This window comes from Triticum urartu, chromosome 1A (assembly GCF_056163025.1).
Source record: "Triticum urartu cultivar PI428250 chromosome 1A, HENAU_Tu73, whole genome shotgun sequence".
Lineage (NCBI taxonomy): Eukaryota > Viridiplantae > Streptophyta > Magnoliopsida > Poales > Poaceae > Triticum > Triticum urartu.
The window spans coordinates 476,685,847-476,707,941 of NC_141873.1; the positions used below are offsets into that span (position 1 = coordinate 476,685,847).

The following is a 22,095-nucleotide window of genomic DNA, read 5'->3' on the forward strand; positions in this document are numbered from 1 at the left end:
TCGACCGCACCCGAAACTTAACTGTAAAGTCTCCCATCACCACACTTCAGACTTCGAGCGAATCACATCTAACTCCGAGTAAGATCCCTCCCGATCTTCCTCTCGGAGGCAGACAATGCCAATCAAAATCAATACCTCCTGATAGAGTATTGAGAAACTGTGGCGAAAAATTATCTCTACCTGTTTCCGACAATGCGATAAAATCTAGATTATGCTCGAGAGACGCCTCTGCAAGAAACCTTCTTTTAGCCAAGTCTTTTAGACCTCTGCTATTCCAAAAGATTGCTTTCATATTTCGTCATGAAATTTTTTAGCAGTACGGATCCTAGCACTCCTATGCACTGCCGAAGCCAGGTAAATCTTCCGCTTCCACTTGCGTTTAGGTTTGTTTTGACCCTCCAGCCGGTCCTCACAACCAGGCTCAGTGAACCTAACCATAATAGTCTTAGATGTGTCATCCTCTTCATCAGACTCAGGGAGGGGTGGAACAAGATCCGCACAAAAAGTATCGAGCACCCTGACCCCCAAAGCATCAATATCAGAATCATTCATGGGTTTAACCGCTGCTAAGTTACGAATCATCTCTAAAGCCCGCTCCGCCTCTAAATCCAGGATATCATTGACGGAATTTGAAATTTCACTATCATTACTACCTAGTGAAACTCCTATTTGGTTTGCATTATTAATAATCTCATCATTAGAAAAATGCAAAATGTAATTAGAGGTATTGACCGACATACCAGTAGTGACCTCAACATCACGAAGCTTGGCCGCCCTCATGACGCACCGTTGCTGTATGTCGTCAACCTCCGGATGATCCTGGAGACGACAGCTCAACCGTCGCCCATAGAGACCGGATCCGGAATCCCTCCAAACGCAATAACCCCTTCCCGTGTGACACTACTCGGGGTGGGGCCTCCTGCCTCACCCCTAACACGCAGCCGGCCGGCCTCCATCGATGAAACTGCGGGAACGCCTGAAAGCGGTGGGGCGCTCCACGGCGCCGCCGGTGTCGGTCACGCCCCGCGGCCAAGAGTCAGAGACGTACCAGGGGAGGGGAGTACATGGGCCTCCTGCCTACACTCCCCACCCACCCCGGCCCTCTGGTAAGAGGGGCTCGCCGGCGCCACAGGAGGGGCAGCTACCCTAGGCGCCCCAGGGAAAGAGGGCGCCGAGGCCACCTGCCTCGAGCCCCCTCCAGAAGGCGGAGCCGCCAGCTACTGCTCCGGCACCGCGAGAGGAGAAGAGGGTGCCGAGGCCACCTGCTCCGAGCCCCCTCCCGAAGGTAGGACCTCCACCACCGAAACCGCGTCCTGAGCAGGAGAGGGAGTGGCCGCCTGCCTAGACTCCTCCTCATCTCCCCTGACCGAGGTCGGTGAACCCCCAAGAACGGGACTCACATCATCCTCAAAATCCAAGGTAGGTAACGTGTGCTCAAAAACCTCGTCTGACTCCATGCGGTCACTCCAAAGTCTCAGAGACGCAGAAGCAGGCTCGAACGACCCAAATCTCAGAGAGGTCATAGGCACCGAAGAGGGTGGTGCCGTCCCATCCCCGGGCGTCTGAGAAATGGGCCCCGGTCCATTGGACAACTCTCGTCCAGCATCATCGACAGGTGCCTCCTTAGCACCCGAGCTGTCATCTCCCTCGTGCTTGTCAACATCAGTCCCATTGGCAGCCTCGGCGAACATATCCTCATCCTCAAACTCAATCACGAGGTTAAAAATCTGGCCTTGATATGTCCACTTGACCACATCAGGCACGAACTCAATCTCCAAAACACTCACCAGCAGTCGGGCTACCCCGTGAGCTCTGGTAAAAGCCATATCCACTCTCAGAGTTTTCCCCACCATAATGCCCAAGCTAGCCACGACCCTAGCATCCTGCATCGGCTTCAAGGGAGCTCCGGAAAAACGCAGCCAAACTTGAGTAAGAGGCTTACCCTGGGGTTCGACTTTCTTCCACTCGCAAAACTCGAGGATGCATTCTGTGCCTGGCACTTTGCACATCCGAAAACTCAGAAGTCTCTGCAAATCCTCAACCGAAGGGAACTCAACCCTAAACATTTTTGCGTCGAGACTAACAAGCTCCCACTGGAAGTCACCTGGAGCTAACTCCTTCAGTCTTTGCACAATCTGGGTCTCAGAGACCTCTCCTTTGGTGACTTTGACAACCTCAGTGGTCAGACTCTGGGGCTCCTCAGGAGTCTCCCTCGTGCTAGGAGACTCAAAGAACGTGAGCTCAGCACAATACACTCCATACATCATGAGAGACGGTATCTGATCACGCAAAATCGGACATTCCTATGTATCATGTGCTGGCTTGCCACAAGTATCACAAAGTTCAGCCACACATTCAACAATAAAATGACCCTTCTCTCCACAAAGATAGCAAAATATTTTCTCCTTCTTGCGTGCCCACTTGGACGCTCTGTCCGAATCAACTCTGTCTGTCGCCTCCACTGACACTGACACCATGGTCTCATTCCCGGGTATCTTAGCATTAGCGAGCGTCGTCACCACATCCATAGCCTGACCGGATAGCACCGTCGCCTCGACGGTCCTGGCGGCGGCCGTCTGCTCAACGACTACACGCGGAGGAGGCTGCCGTTGACGGAACCGACCACCTCGACCACCACGATGACCGCGGTCACTGCCCCGCTGCCGATAACCTGGGCCAGACGCCCCCTCAACAAAACCACCCGGAGGACCGAGAAAAGGTCTCTCCACCGCACCGTCATTCTGCTAGGCATATCCACGGCCACCACCCGTCGACGATGAACCACGGTGTTGTCCATCCCCATATGCATTGTAACCATCATCTCCCCATTGACCCCGGGCGTTCCAGAAGCACCTCCAGCACCCGTGTTATGAGGAGGCGGCGGTGCATGCGTCTGCACCGGCCCATGCCTATTCTGCACCGGCTTCGTGATGTAATGAGGCGGTGGAGCCGGCCGAGGATGATGACCGGGCGTCACGCCCTGGTTCTCTGGTGGAGGTGGCCGCAGTGCACCATCCCGCCCCGCCATCTGAAGATCACCTCTAATGACACCAAACTTCGACCATCTAGGACATTTAATAGTTATTGGCTTAAGCTAACTAGCTCTCCATACTCAACACTTGATTGTGTAGGTTGTGGGACATATCCATACAAACAATCCCCATCAAAATCTCTCATAAAAGGCACACATCAGATTGAGTTGATTGAAACATCCGACTGAATTGGTAGTAATTTTGCAGCTAGTGCAACGAGTGTTAATCAAAGCTGAGCAGTGTGGTCTCGTGCTTCTTAGGCCTTGTACAATTAAAGGTGCTTAGGGGAGGTGCTTCAAGAAATAAACCAGTTTTTTTAAGCACCGGTGCTTATTTATACAAGGTAGATGCTTAATTAAGCACCCTATAAAGATAAGCATTGATGCTAAAGAAAAACTGGATTTATTTTACTAAGCAGCTCCCTAAGCGTCTTGCATTGTACAAAGCCTTATGTTGTGGTGTGCACGGTCACAAGTTCAGGAGAACTTTTTCAAAACTGTGTATTACACTTCGTTGCCCCAGGCCTAGAGTGTTGAATAGAGTCGTCGAGATCTTCGGAGCAGACGAGTGTTTCAAACAAGGCGAGATGGAAATCATGTACATAGATCTATCGCTCGGTAAAAGACGGTCCACCATCTGAAGATCAGCTCTAATCATCGCAACAACAACATCAACCGAATTAAACTGTTCACTAAATACCCTGTGGTTTCTTTCTTTCCAACGAAGGCAAGACTGGGAGATGACGGCGCTGCCTGTTCGAGGTATGGCAAGAGAGTTTCTTCCACCAACCAAGAGATACCCAATTCATAAAATTGGAAGAGATAGCAATGATCTAGCACATGAACTAGCGAAGATAACTAGAAAATTGCTTACTTGGTGGCAGAGCCACGCATCGACGGTGACGACCACCTTGGCGCTAGCCTCCGGTGGAGCGCCAACCTCGGCGCCGTCGTCGCTCCCCTCCAACCCGATGCCGTTCGTCCCCGAGGCGACGCATTCGGAGACAACACCCTCGCTCCCCTTGACGTGAGTCACGTGACGCCGTTCGTCCCCAGGAGACCAGGACAACGCCCTCCGGGGCGAAGACGTCGGCTGTGGCGCCGCTCCCCACCGGGGCGACAACCATGAACCATCTCCACACTAAAGCCTTTGGCATTCGTCTCCAGGGCGGCGCTCCTGGCCCCGTAGTGATCGCCGGTGTCCCTCCGCGGATCCAAATCTAGCGGGGTTTCCATCGACGATGCTGAGAAGGTTGGAGGGACATGGAGTTAGCAACATAGGTGATTCGCTCTGGACAAGGGAGTGCTCGGGAGATTGTTGTCTAAATGATAATCTGGAGCTGGAGCAAGGAGGAACTGTCCATTCTACGTGCTGTTGGGACGGGAAGGCGATGGAGACGAATTGGCAGCGAGGGGGAACTGTCCATTGGAGCTGGAGCGAGGATGAACTGTCGTTGATGGCTGGCGGCGCGCGTCCAATCAAAGCCAAAGTGGGAAGAAACGAAAGCCCCTAGTTAGTTATGACGGTTAGACCCTAAATATTTGAGCACCCCTCTCACGTGATGTTTCCCCTTTTCCCCGTTGTTCCAAATCTTCCCTCATCTCCTTGCCAGCCTTCAATTTCATTTTTTTGCCTTACAAGAAAATCAAATTTGTTCCCTAAGAAAGTCAAATTTGTACGTGTTGTGAAATTATGAAGCAGAATACACATGTAGATGTAGATGTAGATGTAGATGTGCTATACATATCTCAGGTACGTGGATGTGGGCTGCACGGTGTCCACTTGAAAGTCCACGTATCTTGCGTTTCTGGAAGTGGATTAAGTGGGTTGTCCTATATATGGGCGTCACATAGAACCCACATCCTCTTCCTCTATCCGGCCATTCCCTAAAAGAAAACCTCTCCTCGGTTGTTCGGACGATGCAGCAAGGGTTAGGGCACGCCGCCGTCAGGCACGTGCATGGCCATGAGGTCATAGTTGCTCTGCACACGGTGGCGTGACGCGGCGGTGCAACTCGAAGCCTAGCCAAGTGGCGGCACTGCTGCAAGGTGTGGCAACTGGTGTATGTGGGTTACCAGGTCCACATGGAACGCACATCATCTTCCTCTATCCGGTCGTTCCCTAAAGGAAAACTCTCCTAGTTGTTCGGACGATGCAGCGAGGGTTAGGGCATGCCGCGGTCCACCTCCATGGCCAGTGACGGCAGGCACACACATGGCGGTGGGGCCATGGCTGCTCACGCAGCGGCGAGCTCTTCACGCGGCAGTGCGGCTCGAAGCCTTGCCAGTCAGGCGTGGCGGTATTGTAGCAGTGTGTGGAACTGGTCATGTGCGGGCTCGCGTGACGATGCTCGTGGTGTCTGCACGATAGTAATTTTGCCACATCCAACTAAATTGGCAGTAATTTTGCAGATAGTGCAATGAGTGTTGATCACAATATTGTTACCCCCCCTCCATTCCTCCCCTGACAATTCGTGTGATTTCCTCTTAATCTCTCCTCAACTCGCTTGTGTGTAAAACACACAAATCCAACAATCATGTAGTTTTATAGAGGACGAAAGCATGGAAGAATCGCCACGACATGAGGTGCTAGGCTTGCATGATGATGGTTTTGGGAGGAGAATTATTGGAATTGGAGAAGTGCATTTAATACTTTAATTTGGGAAAAGTGTTGTCACCAATATGCTTTCTTGGTATACGACACCCACTTTGGCTACAATTGTGTTTTCTGAGTGATGTGCACTTAGTGGAGGTAGTGCTGAAAAAAACTACACTGAGCAGCCACTCAGGCAGTGAACAAGGGGAACCGAAGATGGGACAACAATTTCCATTAATAATACAACCAATTCCCCTAATTCTTTTGATGAAGGCTAAGCTGTTGACAATAAATGACACCATTGCACCTTCATCAAGTATGAGGGTGAGAGTTGAACACTTCACAAAGCATATCAATTATTTTATCCGCCTCACCTCACTTGCATGAATCTCATATATGAGATGTAAATGCATCTAACATTTGGGGCTTTCTACCTCGCCATGTAATCATAACGTCTAACTAATATTATGTAAAAAGGAAAGAAATAGAAGTATTAGAACAACACGGTGAGCAACTCACCTGTAGCAAGATGCCGCTAGGCCCAACGAAGTTGCACTTGTAGCAATTTCGGATGTGCCCAAAGAACACCTCAAGCTTGCATCTCTGGGAATCATGATTCAGGTACAAGTTGATGCGCAACTTCCCCGGGATGACTTCTACGCGGACGCTATCCCAAGAATTAGCCGCCTCAAATTTGTGCTCGGCAACGCGGTTGCCTACCCCAATGCATCTGAAAGTGTATTAGGTCATGATCATGGAGACAACTGGCGATTGGACAATATAGGTAGTTATCACTTGAGTCCTTCCTATTTGCAGCCTTCCTTACTGTCTTTATGTCAGTTCTTACCCTGCTCGAATGATCAAAGGAAGGACACTGATCACTTCTACTAAATGTTGCTTTTGCAAATACTTCACTCCTCAGTACTTTGTCAACACTCTCTTATGCATTTTCTCCGAAAACATGTATTTGAGATCCAAGACATAACCACCACAACCTCCCATTTCCTTTGGTGGGCAAGGTATGGCATCATCACTACTTGGTCTCCATAGTTGCAGAGGGCAAGGTTTGTTAACATCAGTAGGGGAGTCCATCTTCCTCCTCAAAGGGACACTATGATTCTCACCATTTGAATGCAAATTCTTGCCGAAAATATAGTCCTTTCCTCTATTCTCATGTTGCATGCTCTCCTCCTCTTCTCCTCCGGGGATCTAATCTTTTTGAAGCTCCCAACAACAGATGAGGCACGACTCTAGGGCTTGCAAGGGAAGCAAAGTGTGTCTCGTGATCTGACCCTAGTGCGACAAGGTTTTCCTGTCGAATATGGGCACATGAGGTGCCACCCCAATAGGTAATACAAGGGGGCAACTGCATGGCGACGCGATTCACCTTCACTTATGTGGCCATGCGCGGGGTGCGAGCAGTTGTTCGATATGTGACGTTGCAAGCGGAGACGAGGCTAGCGGTGGCATGACAACCGTCTGGGCTTGCATGGCGATGCTCGCGGCGTCTACGCGATAGTAATTTTGCAACATCCGACTGAAGTGGTAGTAACTTTGCAGATAGTGAAATGAGTATTGATCACAATATTGCTACCCGCTCCATTCCTCCCCTGATAATTTGTGTGACTTCCACTTGATCTCTCCTTGATCCCCTTGTGTGTAAAACACACAAATCCGTCTATCATGTAGTTTTATAGTGGATGGAAACGTGGAAGAATCACAACGACAAGAGGCGCTAGGCTTGCATGATGGTGGATTTGGGAGAGGAGGATGATTCGGATTGGAGAAGTTCATTTAATACTTTGATACCAGCCCCACTCTCTGGTATTGTGGCTCCTTTTCCTGCTATGAGCCTCCTACTGGATGAAATGCAAAGGTTCATAATATGTAAACTCTAACTTGCTCATTTTCCCGGAAATCCTCCTTGAAAGATGAAGTGGTATTTCTTAAAGAGATTTAAAAATATCAACAATAACATGTTTGGAGACTATCTTCCCAGTGGAACTAGAGAGTTGAGACAAAAATAACTTCAAAAGGCACTGAGCAGCCACTCGGCAGTTAACAAGGGGAACCAACAATGGGCCAACAGATTCCATTAATGATATGGCTAATTCCCTCAATTCTCCTGACAAAGGCACGTTGTTGACAATAAGTGACACAGGTGCTCCTTCATCAAGTATGAGGGTGAGAGTTGAACACTTACTGAAAGAGTGGTTAGGTGTAAAATCTAGTGCTCTGCCGAGGTAAACTCCGCATCCTCCATGCATGCATGAAAGCGGTCATCTGAGAACCTTGAATAAACTGCAGGCCCATAAACTGTAGTGCATATTCTTGGTGCATACATGAGCTGAAACAAACTAGCTTCAGAATTATAGAAATGAATTATAAGAGGTGACTAACCAACTAATAGTCTAAGAAGCATTACAAACAGTAATTTGGAAAAGTATCGGTGATGTGTATCCATCAGATGAGCTTCAAATCTGTATCACTCTAATTAAAAACCACCAACTGAGATATGTATAGGAGTGTAAATAAAAATAGCAGAGCAATCCATCTTACTTTATGGGCTCTAGCGCATAATTGCAAACCAGACCACTGTGATAGTTCACTCTAGTTTCCTAACTTGGGAATCTGCCAAATTTTTAGCCCACGCAAGTATTAAAGGAGGAAGTACAACTAGAGCTTCCTGTTTCAAAGTTAGAGCAAGATTTCCCACATTTGACATACTGGATACCACTAGATCCATATAACATCTTGCTTTAACATTTTCCCATATATAAATAGTTCACAAACTGCTAGCACTGTTGCACATCATCTATTTTTGCGATAGATGCCCTGGCCCCAAAAAATTGTCCAGCACATGCATTGGAAAGAAAAAGAAGGCACCTCCAATCCATTAACCCAACATGACATAATTTATTCATATAGCATGGGTGGGCTTTGCTCGAACTTGTAATGTTAAACATTGTGCTCTTAGATTCGAATTTCTTCATGTTAGGTCGCTCAGAAATATTACGAAAGGAATCATGGTCGACAACAACAACTCCTTTATAGCTACCACTACTATACCTTATTTGAAAAGCTCGAGGAGGATTAGTACAGTTTAATCCAATTTGATGAGCAATTTCTTTGGCAAATCTCTCAGTATCTTCCCAATAACATTAGAAAATATGAATTTACTGCCATCAATTGTGGCTTCAATATTTGGAATCTCTTCCTCATCCCGTGGCAGGTTTTCAACTGTTTTGTCTAGAGGAGCTGAACAGCTGGCCCATTCTAGCAAATTTCTTCAAAGTGGCCCATCCACTTTCTTATATCCTCGGCCTCAAGGGAATCATTAGAAGCAAACATATAAATAGAACTTCCAAGAAGTTGACCAGCTGAGAAGGCCAGGAATTCATACTTCTTTGGACAAATGGAAAGTCCTTTTAGTAGGATAGATAAAACGCGATAATACATCTAGTTTTCAAGGGTTCGGAAAAGAACGCTCATCTAGTTCTAGCAGAGATAACATCTGGAAAATGCTTACTGTAGTCTTCGTCAACAAAAGTAACTCTCTCAAAGTCAGAAACATAGTTTCTATGTGGGTTAACCACATAATTTGAAACTTCTTCCTCAGGTCCCAAAGTAGTATATTTTTGGATGGGGTAATGTGAATTCTGTAACACATCAATAATTTTCCTTCAACTTTGGTCCTAGTGGACAACAAAGTATTGCAGATCCTTTTCCTAGTATGAGCCTCCTGCTGGATAAAGTGCAAAGATTCATAGCATGTAAACTCTAACTTGCTCATTTTCTCAAATATCCTCCTTGAAATATGAACTGGTATTTCTTAAAGAGCATTAAACAGATCAGCATTAACATGTTTGGCAACTATCTTCCCCATGTGAACAAGAGAATTGATACGAAAATAACTTCAAAAGGCAATGAGCAGCCACTTGGGCAGTCAACAACGGGAACCAACGACATGCCAATAGATTCCATCAATGATACGACCAATTCCCCCAATTCTCCTGAGAAAGGTACGTTGTTGACAATAAGTGACTAATGTGTTTAGGCTCTAAATATACCATAACAAAAAATACTCTAGTTTTAGAAAAGTTTGAGAACAAATGCAAATTCAGTTACCACTCTATTCACATTTCACGAATACATTAGTGACCATACCACCGAGTTATGTCAAGGTATGCACACAAAGCATATCAAACTTTTTATCTGGCTCACCTCACTTGCATGAATCTCATATGTAAGATGTAAATGCATCTAAGATTTGGGGCTCTCTACCTCGCCATGTGCTCGTAAATTCTAACTAATATTATGTAAAAAGGAAATAAATATAAGTATTAGAGTAACACGATGAGGAGCTCACCTGCAGCAAGATGCCGCTAGGCCCAACAAAGTTGCACTTCCAGCAGTTTAGGGTATGCCCAAATAACACCTCAAGCTCTTGCATCTATGGGAATCATGATCCACGTACAGGTCTATGCGCCGCCTCCCCGGGATGACTTCTAGGCAAAGGCTATCCCAAGAATTAGCCGCCTCTAATTTGTGCTCGGCAACGCGGTTGCCTAGCACAAAGCATCTGAAAGTGAATTAGGTCATCATCATGGAGACAAGTAGCAACTGGACAATATAGGTAGTTATCGCTTGAGTCCTTCCTATTTGCAGCCTTCCATATTGTATTTAAGTCAGTTCTTACCTAGCCCGAATGATCAAAGCAAGGGCACTGATCACTTCTACAAGATGTTTATTTTGTAAATATTTTACTCCTCACAACTTTGTCAGCCCTCTCTTATGAATTTTCTGTGAAAACATGTATTTGAGAACCAAGACAGAACCACCACAACCCTCCATTTCCTTTGGTGGGCAAGGTATGTCATCATCACTATTTGCTCTCCATAGTTGCAGAGGGCAAGGTTTGTTAACATAAGTAGTGGAGTCCTTCTTCCTCCTCAAAGGGATACTATGATTCTCACCCTTTGAATGAAAATTCTTGCCGAAAATATAGTCCTTTCCTCTATTCTCATATTGGATGCTATCCACCTCTTCTCCTTCGGGGATCTAATCTTGATGAAGCTCCCAGTAGTAGACGAGGCACGACTCTAGGGCTTGCAAGGGAGGCAACGTGTGTTTCATGATCTGACCCTAGTGCGGCAAGGTTTTCCTGTTGGCTATTGGGCACATGAGGTGCCACCCCAGTAGGTAATACAATGGGGAAAATGCCCAGCGACATGAGTCACCTTCACTTGCGTGGCCATGCGCGGGGTGCGAGTAGTTGTGCGACATGTGGCGTTGCATGCTGCGGCGAGTCCAGCGGTGGCATGACAGCCGTCTTGGCTCGCGTGGCGATGTTCGCGGCGCATGCACGATACTAATTTTGCAACATCCGACTTAACTGGTAGTAACTTCGTAGATACTGCAATGAGTATTGATCACAATATTGCTATCCCTCTTCGTTCGTCCCATAACAATTTGTGACACTTCCACTTGATCTCTCCTTGATCCTCTTGTGTGTAAAACACAAAATCCGTCTATCATGTAGTTTTATAGAGGATGGAAACGTGGAAGAATCACGACGACAAGAGGCGCTAGGCTTGCCTGATGGTGGATTTGGGAGAGGAGAATGATTGGGATTGGAACAGTTCATTTAATACTTTGATCCTAGCCCCACTCTCTGGTATTATGGCTCATTTTCCTGCTATGAGCCTCCTACTGGATGAAATGCAAAGGTTCCTAGCATGTAAACTCTAACTTGCTCATTTTCTCAAAGATCCTCCTTTAAATATGAAGTGGTATTTCTTCAAGAGCTTTAAACATATCAATAATAACATGTTTGGAGACTATCTTCCCCGTGGAACTAGAGAGTTGAGACAAAAAATAACTTCAAAAGGCACTAAACAACCACTTGGCAGTCAACAAGTGGAACCAACGATGGGCCAACAGATTCCATTAATGATATGGCCAATTCCCTCAATTCTCCTGGGAAAGGCACGTTGTTGACAATAAGTAACACGGGTGCTCCTTCATCAAGTATGAGGGTGAGAGTTGAACACTTACTGAAAGAGTGGTTAGGTATAATATCTAGTGCTCTGCCCAGGTAAAATCCGCATCCTCCATGCATGCATGAAAGCGGTCATCTAAGAACCTTGAATAAACTGCAGGTCCATAAATTTTAGTGCATATTTTGGTGCATACATGAGCTGAAATAAACATTAAATTGACGTTACTCAAGATGATATATATATATACCATCTTCAGAATTATAGAATGAATTATAGGAGGCGATTGACCAACTAATAGTCTAAGAAGCATTACAATCAGTAATTTAGAAATGTATCGGTGATGTGTATTCATTAGAAGAGCTTCAAATCCGTATCACTCTAATTAAAAACCACCAACTGAGATATGAATAGGAGTGTAAACAAAAATGGCAGAGCTATCCATCTTACTTTATGGGCTCTAGCGCATAATTGCAAACAAGACGTGATAGTTCACTCTAGTTACCTAACTTGGGAATTTGCTAGAATTTTAGCCCACGCAAGTATTAAGGAAGGAAGTACATCTAGAGCTACCTGTTGCAAAGTTCAAGCAAGATATTCCCACATTTGACATATTGGATACCACTAGATCCATATAACATCTTGCAGTAACATTTTCCCATATATAAATAGTTAGCAACCTACTAGCACCGGTGCACATCATCTATTTTTGCAATAGAAGCCCCTGCCCCAAAAAATTGTCGAGCACATGCATTAGAAATAAGAAGAAGGCACATCCAATCCATTAACCCAACATGACATAATTTATTCATATAGCATGTCTAGGCTTTGCTCCAACTTGTAATGTTAAACATTGCGCTCTTAGATTCAAATTTATTCATGTTAGGTCGCGGAGAAATATTACGAAAGGAATCATGGTCGACAACAACAACCACAACTCCTTTGTAGCTACCACTACCATACCCTATGTGAAAAGCTAAAGGAGGATTAGTACGGTTTAATCCAATTCGGTGAGCAATTTCTTGGGGAAATCCCTCAGTATCTTCGCAATACCATCAGAAAATAGGTATTTAGTTCCATCAATTGTGACTTCAATATCTGGAATCTCTTCCACATCCCGTGGCAGGATTTCAATTGTTTGTCTGGAGGAGCTGAACAGCTGGTCCATTCTAGTGAATTTCTTCGAAGTGGCCCATCCACTTTCTTATATACTCGGCCTTAAGGGAATCATTAGAAGCAAACATCCAAATAGAACTTCCACGAAGTTGCATCTGAGATGGAAAGGAATTATACTTCTTTGGACCAACGGAAAATCCATTTAGGATAGATAAAATGCGATAATACAACCAGTTTTCAAGGGTTGGGAAAATAACCCTCATCTAGTTCTAGCGGCGATAACATCTGGAAAAAGTTTACTGTAGTCTTCGTCAACAAAAGTAACTCTGTCAAAATGAAAAAGCATACTTTCTATGAGGGTTGACCACATAATTTGAAACTTCTTCCTTAGGTCCCAAGCAGTATATTTTTGGATGGAGTAATGTGAATTTTCTTTCTACTTCGGCCCTACTAGACATCAAAGTATTGCGACTCATTTTCCTAGTATGAGCCTCGTGCTGGATGAAGTGAAAAGATTCATAGCATGTAAACTCTAACTTGCTCATTTTCTCAAAAATCCTCCTTCAAATATGAACTGGTATTTCTTAAAGAGCTTTAAATAGATTAGCATTAACATGTTTGGCTACTATCCTCCCCATGTTAACAAGAGAATTTAGATGAAAATAACTTCACAAGGCAATGAGCAGCCACTCGGGCAGTCAACAAGGGGAACCAACAATGTGCCAACAGATTCCATTAATGATATGACCTATTCCCCCAATTCTCCTGACAAAGGTAAGCTGTAGACAATAAGTGTCAAATGTGTTTAGGATCTAAATATACCATAACAAAAAATACTCTAGTTTTACTAAAGTTTGAGAATAAATGCAAATTCAGTTACCACTCTACTCACATTTCATGAATATAGTAGCAAACCGTACCACCAGGTTATACCAAGGTATGCACACAATGCATATCAAACTTTTTATCCGCCTCACCTCACTTCCACGAATCTCATATGTGAGATGTAAATGCATGTAACATTTGGGGCTTTCTACCTCGCCATGTGATTGTAACATCTAACTAATATTATTTAAAAAGGAAAGCAATAGAAGTATTAGAGCAACACGGTGAGCAACTCATCACCTGCAGCAACATGCCGCAAGGCCCAACAAAGCTACACTTTTAGCAGTTTTGGACGTGCTCAAAGAACACCTTAAGCTTGCACCTCTGGGAATCATGATTTAGGTACAGGTCTATGCGCCACTTTCCCGGGATGACTTCTATGCGGATGCTATCCCAAGAATTAGTCACCTTAAATTTGTGCTCGGCGACGCGGTTTCCTAGCCCAATGCATCTGAAAGTGAATTAGGTCATCATCATAGAGACAAGTGGCGTTTGGACAATATAGGTAGTTATCAGTTGAGTGCTTCCTATTGCAGCCTTCCGTACTGTCTTTACATCAGTTCTTACCCTGCTTGAATGATCAAAGCAAGGGCACTAATCACTTATACTAAATGTTGCTCTTGCAAATATTTCACTCCTCACAACTTTTTCAGCCCTCTCTTATGCAATTTATCCGAAAACATCCATTTGAGATCCAAGACAGAACCACCACAACCCCCCATTTCCTTTGGTGGGCAAGGATTTCATCATCATTAGTTTCTCTCCATAGTTGCAGAGGGCAAGGTTTGGTAACACCAGTAGGGGAGGCCATCTTCCTCCTCAAAGGGACACTATGATTCTCACCCTTTGAATGAAATTCTTGCCGAAAATATAGTCCTTTCCTCTATTCTCATACTGCATGCTCTCCACCTCTTCTCTTCCGGGGATCTAATCTTTATGAAGCTCCGAGCAGTAGATGAGGCACGACTCTAGGGCTTGCAAGGGAGGCAAAGTGTGTCTCGTGATCTGACTCTAGTGTTACAAGGTTTTCCTGTCGAATTTGGACACATGAGGTGCCACCCCAAGAGGTAATACAAGGGGGCAACCACACGGCGACACGAGTCACCTCACTTTTGTGGCTATGCACAGGGTGCGAGCAATTGTGCGACATGTAGCGCCCCGCACCGCGGCGAGGCCAGCAGTGGCATGACAACCATCGGGGCTCGCTGGCGATGCTCGTGGCACTACACGATAGTAATTTTGCAACATCCGACTGAACTGGTAGTAACTTTGCAGATAGTGAAATGACTGTTGATCACAATATTGTTATCCCCCTCCATTCCTTCTCTAACAATTTGTGTGACTTCCACTTGATCTCTCCTTGACCCGCTTGTGTGTAAAACACACAAATCCCTCTATCATGTAGTTTTATAGAGGATGGAAACGTGGAAGAATCACCACGACAATTACAAGAGGCGGTAGGCTTGCATGATGGTGGATATCAGAGAGGAGAATTATTGATATTGGAGAAGTTCATTTAATACATTGATCACAGCCCCACCCCTGGTATTGTGCCCCTTTTCCTGCTATGAGCCTCCTACTGGATGAAATGCAAAGGTCCACAACTTGTAAACTTTGACTTGCTCATTTTCTCGGAAAACCTCCTTGAAATATGAAGTGGTATTTCTTCAGGAGCTTTAAACATATCAGCAATAACATGTTTGGCGGCTATCTTCCCCATGGAACAAGAGAGTTCATACAAAAAATAACTTCAAAAGGCACTGAGTAGCCACTCGTCACTCAATAAGGGGAACCAATGATGGGCCAACAGATTCCATTAATGATATGGCTAATTCCCTAAATTCTCCCGACAAAGGTACGTTGTTGACAATAAGTGACACGGGTGCACCATCATCAAGTATGAGGGTGAGAGTTGAACACGTACTGAAAGAGTGGTTAGGTGTAAAATCTAGTGCCTTGACCCAAGTAAACTTTGCATCCTCCATGCATGCATGAAAGCAGTCATCTGAGAACCTTGAATAAACTGCAGGCCCAGAAATTGTAGTGCATATTCTTGGTGCATACATGAGCTAAAACAAACATCAAATTGGCATTACTGAAGATGATATATATTTTAACTAGCTTCAGAATTATAGAATGAATTATAAGAGGCGCCTGACCAACTAATAGTCTAAGAAGCATTACATTTAGTAATTTAGAAAATTATCGGTGGTGTATTCACCAGATGAGCTTCAAATCCATATCACTCTAATCAGAAACCACCAAGTGAGATATGTATATGAGTGTAAATAAAAATAGCAGAGCTATCCATCTTACTTTATGGGCTCTAACGCATAATTGCAAACCAGACCACTATAATAGTTCACTCTAGTTTCCTGACATGGGGATTTGCCAAATTTTTAGCCCACGCAAGTATTAAGGGAGGAAGTACATCTAGAGCTTCATGTTTGAATGTTCCAGCAAGATGTTCCCACATTTGACATACTGGATACCACTAGATCCAAAGAACATCTTGCTGTAACATTTGCCCATATATAAATAGTTAACAAACTGCTAGCACTGTTGCACATCATCTATTTTTGCAATAGATGCCCTTGCCCCAAAAAATTATTCAGCACGTGCATTGGTGAGAAAAAGAAGGCACATCCAAACCATTACCCCAACATGACATAATTTCATGATTCATACATCATGGTTGGGCTTTGCTCCAACTTGTAACTTATAATGTTAAACATTGTGCTCTAAGATTCGAATTTCTCTTTGTAGGCTGCGGATAAATATTATGAAAGGAATCATGGTCGACAACCAACTCCTTTGTAGCTAACACTACCATACCTTATTTGAAAAGCTGAAGAAGGGTTAGTATGGTCTAATCCAATTTGGTGATCAATTTCTTTGGCAAATCTCTCAGTATCTTCCCAATACCATTAGAAAATATGTATTTAGTGCCATCAATTGTGACTTAAAATTTTTGAATCTCTTCCACATCCCGTGGAAGGATTTCAAATGTTTGTCTGGAGGAGCTCAACGGCTGGCCCATTCTAGTGAATTTCATCAAAGTGGCCCACTCACTTTCTTATATCCTCGGCCTTAAGGGAATCATTAGAAGCAAACATCCAAACAGAACTTCCATGAAGTTGACCTGCTGAGAAGGGTAGGAATTCATACTTCTTTGGACTAATGGGAAGTCCTTCTTTCAGGATAGATAAAATGCGATAATAAAACCAGTTTTCAAGGGTTGGGAAAAGAACCCGCATCCAATTCTAGTAGAGATAACATCTGGAAAAAGCTTACTACAGTCTTCGTCAACAAAAGTAACTTTAGCAAAGTCAGAAGCATACTTTATATGAGGGTTAACCACATAATTTGAGACTTCTTCCTCAGGTCCCAAGTAGTATATTTTTGGATGGACTAATGTGAATTGTGTAACACATCATTAATTTTCCTTCAACTTCGGTCCTACTGGACATCAAAGTATTGCGGCTCCTTTTCCTAGTATGAGCCTCCTGCTTGATGAAGTGCAAAGATTCATAGCATGTAAACTCTAACTTGCTCGTTTTCTAAAATATCCTCATGAAATATGAACTGGTATTTCTTAAAGAGCTTTAAAAAGATCAACATTAACATGTTTGGCAACTATCTTCCCCATTTGAAAAAGAGAATTGTGACGAAAATAACTTCAAAATGTGACGAGGAGCCACTCAGGCAGTCAACAAGGGGAACCAACGATGGGACAACAGATTCCATTAGTGGTACGACCAATTCCCCAATTCTCCTGACAAAGGTAAGCTGTTGACAATAAGTGACAAATGTGTTTAGGCTCTAAATATATCATAACAAAAAATACTCTAGTTTTACTAAAGTTTGAGAACAAGTGCAAATTCAGTTACTACTCTACTCAATTTTCACGAATACAATAGTGAACCATACCACCAAGTTATACCAAGGTATGCACACAATGCCTATCAAACTTTTTATCCGCCTCACCTCACTTGCATGAATCTCATATGTGAGATGTAAATGCATCTAACATTTAGGGATTTCTACCTCGCCATGTGATCGTAACGTCTAACTAATATTATGTAAAAAGGAAAGAAATAGAAGTATTAGAGCAAAACGGTGAGCAGCTCACCTGCAGCAAGAAGCCGCTAGGCCCAACAAAGTTGCACTTGTAGCAGTTCCGGATGTGCTCAAAGAACATCTCAAGCATGCACCTCTAGGAATCATGATTCAGGTACAGGTCTATGCGCCACTTCCCCGTGATGACTTCTACGTGGACGCTATACGAAGAATTAGTCGCCTTAAATTTGCGCTCGGCGACGCGGTTGCCTAGCCCAATGCATTTGGAAGTGAATTAGGTCATCATCATGGAGACAAGTGGCGACTGGACAATATAGGTAGGGATCACTTGAGTCCTTCCTATTTGTAGCCTTCCATACTGTCTTTATGTCAGTTCTTACCCTGCCCGAGTGATTAAAGGAAGGGCACTGATCACTTCTAGAAAATGTTGCTTTTGCAAATATTTCACTCCTCACAACTTTGTAAGACCTCTCTTATGCATTTTCTCCGAAAACATGCATTTGAGATCCAAGATAGAACCACCACGACTCCCATTTCCTTTGGTCGGCAAGGTATGCCATCATCACTATTTGCTCTCCATAGTTGTAGAGGACAAGGTTTGCAAACATCAGTACGGGAGTCCATCTTCCTCCTCAAAGGAACATTATGATTCTCACCCTTTGAATGAAAATTCTTGCCGAAAATATAGTCCTTTCCTCTATTCTCATACTGCATGCTCTCCACCTCTTCTCCATGGATCTAATCTTTATGAAGCCCCTGGCAGTAGATTAGATACGACTATAGGGCTTGCAAGGGAGGCAAAGTGTGTCTCGTTTTCTGACCCAAGTGCGACTAGGTTTTCCTGTCGGATATGGGCACATGAGGTGCCACCCCAAGAGGTAGTACAAGGGGGGAAACGCACGACAATGCGAGTCACCTACGCCTTTGTGGCCATGGGCGGGGTGCGAGCAGTTGTCCGACATGCGATGTTGCGTGCTGCGGCGAGGCCAGCGGTGGCATGAAAGTCGTTGGGGCTCACAAGGCGATGCTTGCAGCGTCTACATGATAGTAATTTTGCAACACCCGATTGAACTGGTAGTAACTTTGCAGCTAGTGTAATGAGTATTGATGACAATATTGTTATCCCCCTTCATCCCTCCAACATTTTGTGTGATTTCCACTTGATCTCTCCTCGACCCACTTGTGTAAAACACACAAATCTGTCTATCATGTAGTTTTATAGAGGATGGAAACATGGAAGAATCACCATGATAAGAGGCGCTAGGCTTGCAGGATGGTGGATTTGGGAGAGGAGAATTATTAAGATCGGAGAAGTTCATTTAATCTTTGATCCCAGCCCCACTCTCTGGTATTGTGGCTCCTTTTCCTGCTATGAGCCTCCTACTGGATGAAATGCAAAGGTTCATAGCATGTAAACTCTAACTTGCCCATTTTCTCGAAATCCTCCTTGAAATATGAAGTGGTATTCTTCACGAGCTTTAAGCATATTTAGCATTAATGTGTTTGGCGACTATCTTCCCAATGAAACTAGAGAGTTGAGACGAAAAATAACTTCAAAATGCATTAAGTAGCCACTCGGCAGTAAACTAGGGGAACCAACGATGGGCCAATAGATTCCATTACTGATATGGCCAATTCACTCAATCTCCTGACAAAGCTATGTTGTTGACAATAAGTGACACTGTGCACCTTCATCAAGTATGAGGGTGAGAGTTGAACACTTTCTGAAAGAGTGGTCAGGTGTAAAATCTAGTGCTCTGACCCAGGTAAACTTCGCATCCTCCGTGCATGCATGAAAGCGGTCGTCTGAGAACATTGAATAAACTGCAGGCCCAGAAACTGTATTTCATATTCTTGGTGCATACATGAGGTGAAACAACCATTAAATTGACATTAGTTAAGATGATATATGTTTTTACCATCATTGGAATCATAGATTGAATTATAAGAGGCGCCTGACGAACTAGTAGTCTAAGAAGCATTAAAATCAGTAATTTAGAAAAGTGTCTAAAGAAAAATAGCAGAGCTATCCATATTACTTTATGGGCTCTAGCGCATAATTGCAAACAAGACCAGTGTGATAGTTCACTCTAGTTTCCTAACTTGGGAATTTGCCAAAGTTTTAGCTCACGCAAGTATTAAGGGAGGAAATACATCTACAGCTTCGTGTTTCAAAGTTCAAGCAATATGTTCCCACAATTTACATACTGGATACCACTAGATCTATACAACATCTTGTTGTGACATTTGCCGATATACAAATAGTTAACAAACTGCTAGCACTTGTGCACATCATCTATTTTTGCAATAGATGCCCCTACCCCAAAAAATTGTCCAGCACATGCAATGGAAAGAAAAAGTAGGCACATCCAATCCAGTAACCCAACATGATATAATTTCATAAACTGTTGTTAACAAAAGCAAGAGTCTTATTTGTATGAGTCAATATTTTGAAAAGCCATTAACTAAATTTAATTATGTAAAAACAAGCGACTATTTGGATAGTTAGGATAGCACTTAGTGAAACAAGCTTTATGTGTTTAGGCTCTAAATATGTCATAATAAAAAATACTCTAGTTTTATTAAAGTCTGAGAGCAAACAAATGCAAATTCAATTACCACTCCAATCACATTTCCTGAATACAATAGCGAACCATACCACCGAGTTATACCAAGGTATGCACACAATGCATATCAAACTTTTTATCTACCTCACCTCACTTGCATGAATCTCATATGTGAGGTGTAAACACATCTAAAATTTGGGGTTCACTACCTCGCCATATGATCGTAACATCTAACTAATATTATGTAAAAAGGAAAGAAATGGAAGTATCAGAGCAACATGGTGAGCAGCTCACGTGCAACAAGATGCCGCTAGACCCAACAAAGTTGCACTTGTAGAAGTTCCGGATGTCCTCAAAGTACACGTCAAGCTTGTACCTATGGGAATCATGATTCAGGTACATGTCTATGTGCCGCTTCCTCGGGATGACTTCTACGCGGATGCCATCCCAAGAATTAGCCGCCTCAAATTTGTGCTTGGCGACGTGGTTGCCTACCCCAATGCATCTGAAAGTGAATGAGGTCATCATCTTGGACACAAGTTACGACTGGACAATATAGGTAGTTATTACTTGAGTCCTTCCTATTTGCAGCCTTCCATACTGTCTTTATGTCGGTTCTTTCCCTGCCCAAATGATCAAAGCAAGGGCACTATCTTTATGTCGGTTCTTCACTCACAACTTTGTCAGCCCTCTCTTATGCATTTTCTTCGACAACATGCATTTGAGATCCAAGACAGAACCACCACAGCCCCCCATTTCCTTTGGTGGGCAAGGTATGCCATCATCACTATTTGCTGTCCACATTTGCAGAGGGCAAGGATTGCTAACATCGGTAGGGGAGTTCATCTTCCTCCTCAAAGGGACACTACGATTCTCACCCTTTGAATGGAAACTCTTGTTGAAAGTATAGTCCTTTCCTCTATTCTCACATTGCACACTAGGGCTTGGGAGGGTGGCAAAGTGTGTCTCCTGATATGACCCTAGTGCGACAAGGTTTTACAGTCAGATATGGGCACCAGAGGTGCCACCCACAGAGGTAATACAAGGGAGCAACCACACGGCGACGTGAGTCACCTCCACTTCTATGGCCATGTGCGGGGTGCGACCAGTTATGCGACATGTAGCGTTGCATGCTGCGACGAGGCCAGCGGTGGCATGACAGCCGTCATGGCTTGGAGCTTCTGCACGATAGTAATTTTGCAACGTCTGACTGAACTAGTAGTAATTTTGCAGATAGTACAATGAGTATTGATCACGAGATTGCTATCCCTCTCGATTCCACCCCTGACAACTCTCTTCAACTCGGTTGTGTGTAAAACGCACAAATCCGACTATCATGGAGTTTTATAGAAGATGGAAACGTGGAAGAATCACCACGACAAGAGGTGCTAGGCTTCCATGTTGATGGATTTGGGAGAGGAGGATTATTGGGATTGGAGAAGTTCATTTTATACTTTGATCCCAACTTCACTCTCCTGTATTGTGACTCCTTTTCCTTCTATGAGCCTCCTACTGGATGAAGTGCAAAGGTTCATAGCATGTAAACTCTAACTTGCTCATTTTCTTGGAAATCCTCTTTGATATATGAACTTGTATTTATTCAAGATCTTTAAACAGATCAGCATTAACATGTTTGGTAACTATCTTCCCCATGTGAACAAGAGAATTGAGACGAAAAATAACCTCAAAACGCACTGAGCAGTCGGGGAACCAACGTGGGCCAACAGATTCCATTAATGATATGGCCAATTCCCTCAATTCTCCTCATAAAGGTAACCCACGTGCACTCACTACTAGGGAAAAGCCTACCAGCAGCGAGGG

General features: G+C 44.1%; 1 protein-coding gene and 1 pseudogene across 1 annotated transcript; both read right to left on the bottom strand.

Annotated features, from left to right (window-relative positions):
* The window catches only part of LOC125531390 (putative RNA-dependent RNA polymerase 2), a 69,344-nt pseudogene that overhangs the window by 16,376 nt on the left and 30,873 nt on the right, over positions 1–22,095 (bottom strand).
* LOC147991776 (uncharacterized) lies at positions 1,139–4,657 on the bottom strand. The gene has a single exon (XM_087539211.1). It carries the CDS (start codon positions 2,265–2,267, stop codon positions 1,218–1,220), a length of 1,050 nt encoding a protein of 349 aa, XP_087395337.1. The 5' UTR covers positions 2,268–4,657; the 3' UTR covers positions 1,139–1,217.

Bases quoted from the DNA above. Each gene is read 5' to 3' on its own strand.
- LOC147991776 (XM_087539211.1), bottom strand. From the start codon at position 2,267: ATGATGTATGGAGTGTATTGTGCTGAGCTCACGTTCTTTGAGTCTCCT.